At 42.5% G+C, this 8,862-nt stretch overlaps 1 protein-coding gene across 1 annotated transcript; it reads right to left on the reverse strand.

Moving 5' to 3' along the window:
* Positions 1–1,367: 1,367 nt before the first annotated feature.
* LOC119329394 (chaperone protein dnaJ 10-like) lies at positions 1,368–6,271 on the reverse strand. The gene is made up of 10 exons (XM_037602435.1): positions 5,927–6,271; positions 5,771–5,830; positions 4,172–4,254; positions 3,761–3,920; positions 3,482–3,611; positions 2,725–2,883; positions 2,401–2,579; positions 2,214–2,294; positions 1,986–2,129; positions 1,368–1,751 (listed from the first exon to the last, which is right to left on the reverse strand). The coding sequence occupies exons 1-10, from the start codon at positions 6,011–6,013 to the stop codon at positions 1,650–1,652; spliced, it is 1,185 nt and encodes a 394-aa protein (XP_037458332.1). The 5' UTR covers positions 6,014–6,271; the 3' UTR covers positions 1,368–1,649.
* Between the last annotated feature and the right edge of the window lie 2,591 nt (positions 6,272–8,862).

Consider the following 8,862-nt stretch of genomic DNA (forward strand, 5'->3'; position numbering starts at 1 on the left):
AGCACATATATCGTGCCAATATTCATCCATATCCATATTCATGAGTCGTTCTCCATATGATGTGATCAACACAACATCACTTTTTTCTCCTTCCTTCTTTTTCTATGGTTTCTAATTTTTGGACCCCGATAAGTACCACACGTGTGGCACAAAGCAACTTGAACCAAACACCCCCATCACCATATATGGCGCCACGTCACCGCACATATGCAAAAATTACGAAACTGATGATGCCAGCGGGAATCTTTTGGATTTTCAGTTTTTAAAGTGTTTTATCTCTTAAATTAAAAATCTGATTAAAAACCGTTTTCACCATTAAATTCGCCGCGATGAGATCTACGAAACTAGATTCCATATTCATATGTTTTGACGACTTATTTTGTTGGGCTAAAAGTTGCCATGTCTATTGTATCGAAGTTGCCATGATATGTTTCAACTACTTTTCTCTTCTATGTTTAAAATAAATTTTGACATGTTATAAAAAAGGATTAAGAAACTAAACTTATCATGGTGAATTACTAAAATTTGTCATGATCTATGAAATACTTTTGACATGGTTCGTAGTTAAAAAGAAATCCGTCGCCAATTACTTAAAAATACATGGTCAATGACTCAAAGTTGGCATGAACCATAAACTAAAATTGCCATGGTGAATTATTTAAATTTGTCACGATACATGCACTAAACTTGCCATGGTTCATACAAAAAAATAATTACCATGGTGAAAATACAAAAATTGCCATGACCTGTAAACTAAAATTGCCATGATCTATAAACTAAATTTGCCATGATGAATTACTAAAAATTGCCATGATCCATTAAGTAAATTTGTTGTGGTAATTACCATAAATTGCCATGGTCAATTAGAAAAGTAATTGAAATGCAATGGTTGCTTTAACTAGAAAAAAGATAGTACGTATCATGGCAACTTTTGGCCCTCAGAATAAGTCGTTAAAACATAACAACATGTGATCTAGTTTTGAAGATCTCGCCGATGTGGATTTAATGATGAAAACGGATTTTTAATCAGATTTTTTATTTAGGAGATAAAACATTTTTAAGTTTAAAAAATCAAAAAGATTTCGTTGATGTCATCTGTTTGACGTGGCAAAATGGATGAGAATGGAGGCGTTTGAGCCATGTTGCTTTGTGCCACACATGGGGCACTTATCATTTCAGAATTTTTAATCTTTTTCCCATTGCACATTGCATGCCCATGCAATCCTGTAAAATTTTCTAGCTCCTTCTGGTATTCATCAAATCAAACAGGGACCCTAAAAATGTACAGTTTTTGCATTCTAAGCAGGACATCAACTCCAACGCGCTTCATCAGCAAAAAAGAGCAGTCACAACAGAAAGCAGAGACATGTAAACCTCAATGTCAGCAAGAGACCTCAGCTCAGGAATAACAACACCAAATCATGTACAACAATTGTGACCTGCTGCTGCTTCTGTAACAGCAGCCTTAACACAACTGTACACAATAGACAGACAATGCGCGGCTGCTACACAACCGGAGAAATAGTGAGGTTATATCTGACTGATTCGGACTCATCCGTCTCCTCTACTACCACAGGTACAAATGATGCACCATGCACAAGCGACATTACATGAAATAATTAATGGTACACGAAATCTGGTGTCAGCCATCAAGGCACCGGATCCCTCTGCGCACCTGGTGGAGCCGTCGGCATTGGGAAGTTGAACGAACAATAGGTTCCGCCAAACTGGGGAGCCTCCACATATGGACTCTAGCACAACAGAAGAAAATGAATTCTCAGTGTCTTGTGTGGAAGGAAGGAAAAAGAGGTCAGGTAAGAGTTTGAACTGTTGCCCAGGTTAGTTTGAAAAGTCAAAACAAGAAACAACTCTGGCCCAAGTCTAACACAACTCCACTGAGTCAAAATGATAATGTATTTACAATGGGAGAAAGGAACAGCTGTTTTCAGGAATTTCACAGGAGATGAAAATTTAGGGGCAACTACCTGGGTAAGAGGAGGGTTAGGAATGGGATTGAATGATGGCTCCCGTTTTGGTGACGAATCAGGGGAGCTACCGGCATTGTCATCCATGTTATCTATATTCTTCATGTGCGACCCTTCCCCCTCACCACTGTTGAGCTTAACACCCTATTATGGAGAAGAAATAAAGCTCATTAACTGAAATGTTACGACATTACCAACACGTGAATTAAACAAATGAACGAGCAATACCTGGAAAATTTTCCCTAAAGTTTTCAGTCCTTTGGCACGAAGACGCAGGTCATCCTTCCTGGCCAAGGGGTCCTGAAGCACCTGGTATCGACACAATGTTACAAATCACTGCTAATCAGCTTTTAAGTGCTGAAGAATACAAGGCACATAACATGCATGAAAAGGTTGCAGGTAAGCTGGGACAGACCATCTGGCAGACATGTGATATGGTGGCTTCTATGTCAGCAACATTAAGCTTCCACAAGGAATCAACCATAACTTTTTTGTGGTTCTGCATGTACACTTCAAGTTCTTCCTCTGTGGTCTGGCCCTCAGCACCCATCTGCTTCTTCAAGTCTTCTTGCAGCTGCATAAGAGCTATTGCACCTGCAATACCGCAAGATAACCGAGTTTTATCACCAACATGATACAAGCATGAACACTCACAGCCCAAAGAAGCACTGTATCACATATGCAATCGAGATAAACCATATCAAAACAAGCTCACAAAATATTGATGAGACACTTTTACCTGCTGCAGCTGTTACTTGGGATTTGATAAAATGGCCTTTGTCTCTGAACCATTCTGCTACAAACGGAACCCCCAAATATATTGCCTTCTTTCCAAGTTCTTTTGCAGCTTGTCTTGAATATACATAGCCAATAGTGTTCAGCATAACAAGTCCATATGCTGCAGGACAACGGCAACAGGACAAAAAGAGGGAGGAACTTCAGATTACAGATATCAAGGGGCCATCCAACAGAGCATACAGGAGAATACAAACAGAAAAATGTATTAAAGCAAAAGCATTAGACAGTTAAGAAAAGGTTCAGTAAACGCATTCTAGTCTACCTATAGCATTGTCATGTACTTCAGGAAGAGAAGAGCAAATTAGGACTATGGAGTACTCCTACAGACCAGGTTAGATCTTCCGTGCATCCTTTGCTTCAGACAAGACGTCAACAACGATGTAATTCATTAAATATTATTTTTAGTTAGCAGATAAGAGGGACTATAAAATTGATTGTCTTTAGTTAAGCCAAATGCAAAGCAGCTGTTACCCCTGCCAACTTACCCCGTCGAAAAAACAGTAACTGCTTTTTCCAGACAATTCTAAGAATGTCATCACCTATACTATGCTCATGAACACATCAAATAAGATAATCACACACTGAACCATCGAAATTGCAGCTCCTTCAAACGCATCAACTGTCGGCTAAATTCTTACAGCAATAGGCAGGACAACCAAGGGAAAAGGATCCAGAGTTCAAGGAGGAAGGGTGCAAACCTGCATCACTAAGTCTGGACACCTCGGCCTCAGCAAGCCGAACGAATTCCTCTTTATTTCCTTGAACATAAAGGTGCAGACGGTTTTTAAGTATCTCTGCAAGTTTCTCCTCTCTTTCTTTTTGAACAGCCTGCAGTTGTAGTTTACCATTCAGCAGATTAGTGGTCGAAAGAGTATAAAATGCAATGAAAATGGATGGAAATCTGATCAACAACCAAACTAATGGTCATGGAGTCGTTGCATATTAGTAAATGATCATAGAATTTATCTATACTAAACCTGCATTTTGTCTTGCAACTTTTTTGTGTCGATCTGTTCATCTTCGTCAAAATTATCAAGTGAAGCCATTGACGCCATTGCCAATTGACCAATATAATCCTCAAAAAGCTCACTACCGAATAGCATCGCGAAAATTGCTGCTGGATCAATTATTCCATCCCTGTAGAATGTTGACAAGCAAGTTAATTAGAATATGATTATCATAAGATTATTTACAATATGATGTGAAACTTTTTTTTTTCAAAAATTGCATCTTTTGGATTGAAGAAAATTAGTTGCCTCTTAGTCCTTTACAAAAGCCCCGACTAACAGTACTCATGCTGCTTTGCCATAAGTGTCAAGTCCACAGCCCTAAAGTTTCGAGTAGGTTTCAAAACCTCTAGATAATTTGTCAATGGAAATCAAACATACGTTGAGATGCCAGATTTCCCATGTGCATCATAAGCTTGGCGCTGAGCGGGGTCACTAAGCACTTGGTATGCCTCCCCTAGTTCCTGCAATCATAATTTCTCTGTGTAAACAGCAGTCTTATACTAAAGAAAAATTAGGCACACATCATAAAATTCTTTCTCATGAAGTCAATAGAATCAATTCTCATTTTAAAATCACCATGAGAAATACATAATACGAACTACAGCAGCTATGGAGTAACAATGTTCAACAGATTAATTAATTAAATAACAAGTTTTTCTATAACAATGTACTTACAGCTAAGTAGTACGTACTGAGAACAGTTCTTTAAAATACATTAAAAAAATCATGTGGCATCTGATTAGCATAACATCAGTCTCACAGTTATTTATGAACATAAGGTTACATTTTTTTTCCTGTTTGCAGGCTCAGACCAGTTTGCTTCTTGAAATGGTTAATCTGCCTATTTAGGTTCAAACGCCCTAGCTAGATTTTCCTGAAGAATATAGCAATACTAGTAAAAGCATCAAACCTCCATGACTGCATCAGAATCTGAACTAGAATAAATATATGGGTAGGTGCAAAGTTCGTATTGATGAGTGCAGCTTCAGTTGCTCACAGTGTATGATTTCCTTAAAAGTGAGGAACCTACTCCAGCAGCCGCCCAAGGAGACGAGCCGCACGTACAATAACTAGCACCCAACTCTTTCATGCATGTTTCTAACCAAAAAAACTCTTTCATGCATGAGAACATATAACTAACTGATGAAAGCCATAAAGGTTCATTACTGAAGAGTGTGAGCAATATCCTGAGCTACATTACCATGTTTTGTTGTTAAGCAGTTCACAATTTCACATGGTTGGGCCAGTTGAAGCTTGGCAGAAGCTTCTTTCGCATCGACCCAAGACAATATGCAGTGTTGAAGGTGCGAAAGCATTTTTAGGTGAGCTGGCGCGGCTTCTGATTTCTCAAATTGCATAATGTGAAATCACACGTATATTTGTGAAATCTGCTACTTTTAGAGTAGCAACAAACAAATATAGTTTGACGGATGGCAATTCACACTCGACTGGCCAGTGGTCGGCAATGTTCTTTTAAAAAGAAGAAAAAACAGGTCTCAACTCTCAAAGCAACATGTTACAAGATGGTACATAAGGTTCACTATTTGCTCATAGGGTAGTATAGAGCAGCTATGACACAAAAATTACTGATTCGTTAAATATTTATGCCAAGAAGTAAATCAGAAGTGCTATTTAACATTGTTTGTTGCAATTGTTTATTTTAATTGTCTCCTTAACTCGATGAATGTGTCCTCGAGACAAGCACTTAAAAGAGTCGTTGATCAGCAAAGAAGGCAAAACACCATTGGCACCAACAGAATAGTCAAACAAGGACGTCCTCCTTCAAGACTCGTCTGGAGGCAGTTGACATTATCCAGAGTTTTTTGCGTTTTGGCACCAACATGTAAGCCTATAATCGGGTTGAATCGAGGATTCTACACTATGGGATGAGTGCCGAGTTGCTTGGCACAGTAGCTCAGATGTGAGCTGGGCGAAAGGTGGGCGGATTGGTAGAGGAGCAAAGGCAAAACAGTTTACCTGGAACTTCCCTGCGGCCTGCGGGTCATTAGGGTTCTTGTCTGGGTGTACCTGCCTCGCCTGCAACACCACCAGCAGCAGCAGCAGAAGGAATCAGATACTAGAAAAAAAAAACGCAGCAAAGCAAGAAGGAGCGAGGAGGAGCGGGAGGGCTACCTTGATGTAATACGCCTTCTTGATCTCCGACTCGCTGGCTGTGGGGATCACGCCGAGCACGTCGTAGTAGCCCGTCTCCTTCACCATGGCCGGCGACTCTCCCCGAGCTTCGATCTGCCCCCCTCCTCCTCTTCCCGATTCGGTTGCCGGCGGTGGACGGATCCACCAACTGGCCGACTGCTCGCTCGAGGGGGGGACCGGTGCCTCGGACGGCGACGGCGACGGCGGGGGCGGGGGCGGCGGCGGCGGGACGCCGGGCGTGGGGGGAGAGGACGGAGGAGCTGGCTGGTGGTCGACTGGTCGGGCTTTAGGATTTCGGCCACCTGCAAAGCGCGTGGTGTCGGACAGAACTTGTTACTTTGCTGGGAATCTACCGCGATTCCACGTCCAGCAGCCAAGATGGATTTGGGTCTGGTCAGGTCAGTGGGTTGCTGCAGTCTGACTCGGAGTCGTCGACCGTATCAACAACAACCTCGGCCTAAATCACCCCGGAAAAGTCTGCCACATGATGTCAAACAAACTGTACACCTTATTGTCTATTGTGAGGATTGTTGATTTTCCCCCCTTGATCTTCCAATCAGTTTTTTTTTCTGGAGACTTTGCCTCGTATTTTTTTAGCATCGGTACAGACACAAGCGCTCATATACACGCGCATACACTCACCCCTATCCCTATGAGCACCTTCGAAAGACTGAGCCAGCACATCATCTTGAGATTTACAAAGTCACCGTAGGCACCTCGTCGTCGACGGAAACGTCTCCTCCCACTGAAAGCGCATCGCCGGAAATCCTGAAATAAATCCAGGAATAATGCGAGCACCAGGATTTGAACCCTGGTGGGTTGGGGATACCACTGTCCACCTAACCATCTCAACCACAGGTTGATTCGCAGGCTTTGCCTCGTATTGATATTCAGTAATGTCAAACAAAGTGACTTGACCTTACCTTGGAGGTCCGCAAAGCTGCATATCAGCGACGGAGCCGCGTCAAGCTCGGGTAAGAAGGTGATTCGTCATTCTTTTCTGTTGGGGAACGTAGTAATTTCAAAAAAATTCCTACGCACACGCAAGATCATGGTGATGCATAGCAACGAGAGGGGAGAGTGTGATCTACGTACCCTTGTAGACCGACAGCGGAAGCGTTAGCACAACGCGGTTGATGTAGTCGTACGTCTTCACGGCCTGACCGATCAAGCACCGAAACTACGGCACCTCCGAGTTTTAGCACACGTTCAGCTCGATGACGATCCTCGGACTCCGATCCAGCAGAGTGTCGGGGAAGAGTTCCGTCAGCACGACGGCGTGGTGACGATCTTGATGTTCTACCGTCGCAGGGTTTCGCCTAAGCACCGCTACAATATTATCGAGGATTATGGTGGAAGGGGGCACCGCACACGGCTAAGAATATGATCACGTGGATCAACTTGTGTCTAGAGGTGCCCCCTTGCCCCCGTATATAAAGGAGCAAGGGAGGAGGAGGCCGGCCCTAGGAGGGGGCGCGCCAAGTGTGGAGTCCTACTAGGACTCCCTAGTCTAGTAGGATTCCACCTCCCATATGGAATAGGAAAAGAGGAAGGAAAAAGGAGAAGGAAGGAAGGGGGCGCCCCCCTTTCCTAGTCCAATTTGGACCAGACCAAGGGGAGGGGTGCGGCCACCCTTGAGGCCCTTTTTCTTCTTTCTCGTATGGCCCAATAAGGCCCAATACGTATTCCCGTAACTCTCCGATACTTCAAGAAATACCCGAATCACTCGGAACCTTTCCGATGTCCGAATATAGTCGTCCAATATATCGATCTTTACGTCTCGACCATTTCGAGACCCCTTGTCATGTCCCCGATCTCATCCGGGACTCCGAACTCCTTCGGTACATCAAAACTCATAAACTCATAATATAACTGTCATTGAAACCTTAAGCGTGCGGACCCTACGGGTTCGAGAACAATGTAGACATGACCGAGACACGTCTCCAGTCAATAACCAATAGCGGAACCTGGATGCTCATATTGGCTCCCACATATTCTACGAAGATCTTTATCGGTCAGACCGCATAACAACATACGTTGTTCCCTTTGTCATCCGTATGTTACTTGCCCGAGATTCGATCGTCGGTATCTTAATACCTAGTTCAATCTCGTTACCGGCAAGTCTCTTTACTCGTTCCGTAATACATCATCTCACAACTAACTCATTAGTTGCAATACTTGCAAGGCTTATGTGATGTGCATTACCGAGAGGGCCCAGAGATACCTCTCCGACAATCGGAGTGACAAATCCTAATCTCGAAATACGCCAACCCAACATGTACCTTTGGAGACACCTGTAGAGCTCCTTTATAATCACTCAGTTACATTGTGACGTTTGGTAGCACACAAAGTGTTCCTCCGACAAACGGGAGTTGCATAATCTCATAGTCATAGGAACATGTACAAGTCATGAGGAAAGCAATAGCAACATACTAAACGATCGGGTGCTAAGCTAATGGAATGGGTCATGTCAATCACATCATTCTCCTAATGATGTGATCCCCTTAATCAAATAACAACTCTTTTGTTTATGGTTAGGAAACATAACCATCTTCGATTAACGAGCTAGTCAAGTAGAGGCATACTAGTGACACTTTGTTTGTCTATGTATTCACACAAGTATTATGTTTCCGGTTAATACAATTCTAGCATGAATAATAAACATTTATCATGATATAAGGAAATAAATAATAACTTTATTATTGCCTCTTGGGCATATTTCCTTCAGTCTCCCACTTGCACTAGAGTCAATAATCTAGTTCACATCGCCATGTGATTTAACAGCAATAGTTCACATCACCATGTGATTAACACCCATAGTTCACATCGATATGTGATCAACACCCAAAGGGTTTACTAGAGTCAGTAATCTAGTTCACATCGCTATGTGATTAACACCCAAAGAGTACTAAGGT

This window comes from Triticum dicoccoides, chromosome 7A, assembly GCF_002162155.2.
Source record: "Triticum dicoccoides isolate Atlit2015 ecotype Zavitan chromosome 7A, WEW_v2.0, whole genome shotgun sequence".
In the NCBI taxonomy this organism is placed as follows: domain Eukaryota; kingdom Viridiplantae; phylum Streptophyta; class Magnoliopsida; order Poales; family Poaceae; genus Triticum; species Triticum dicoccoides.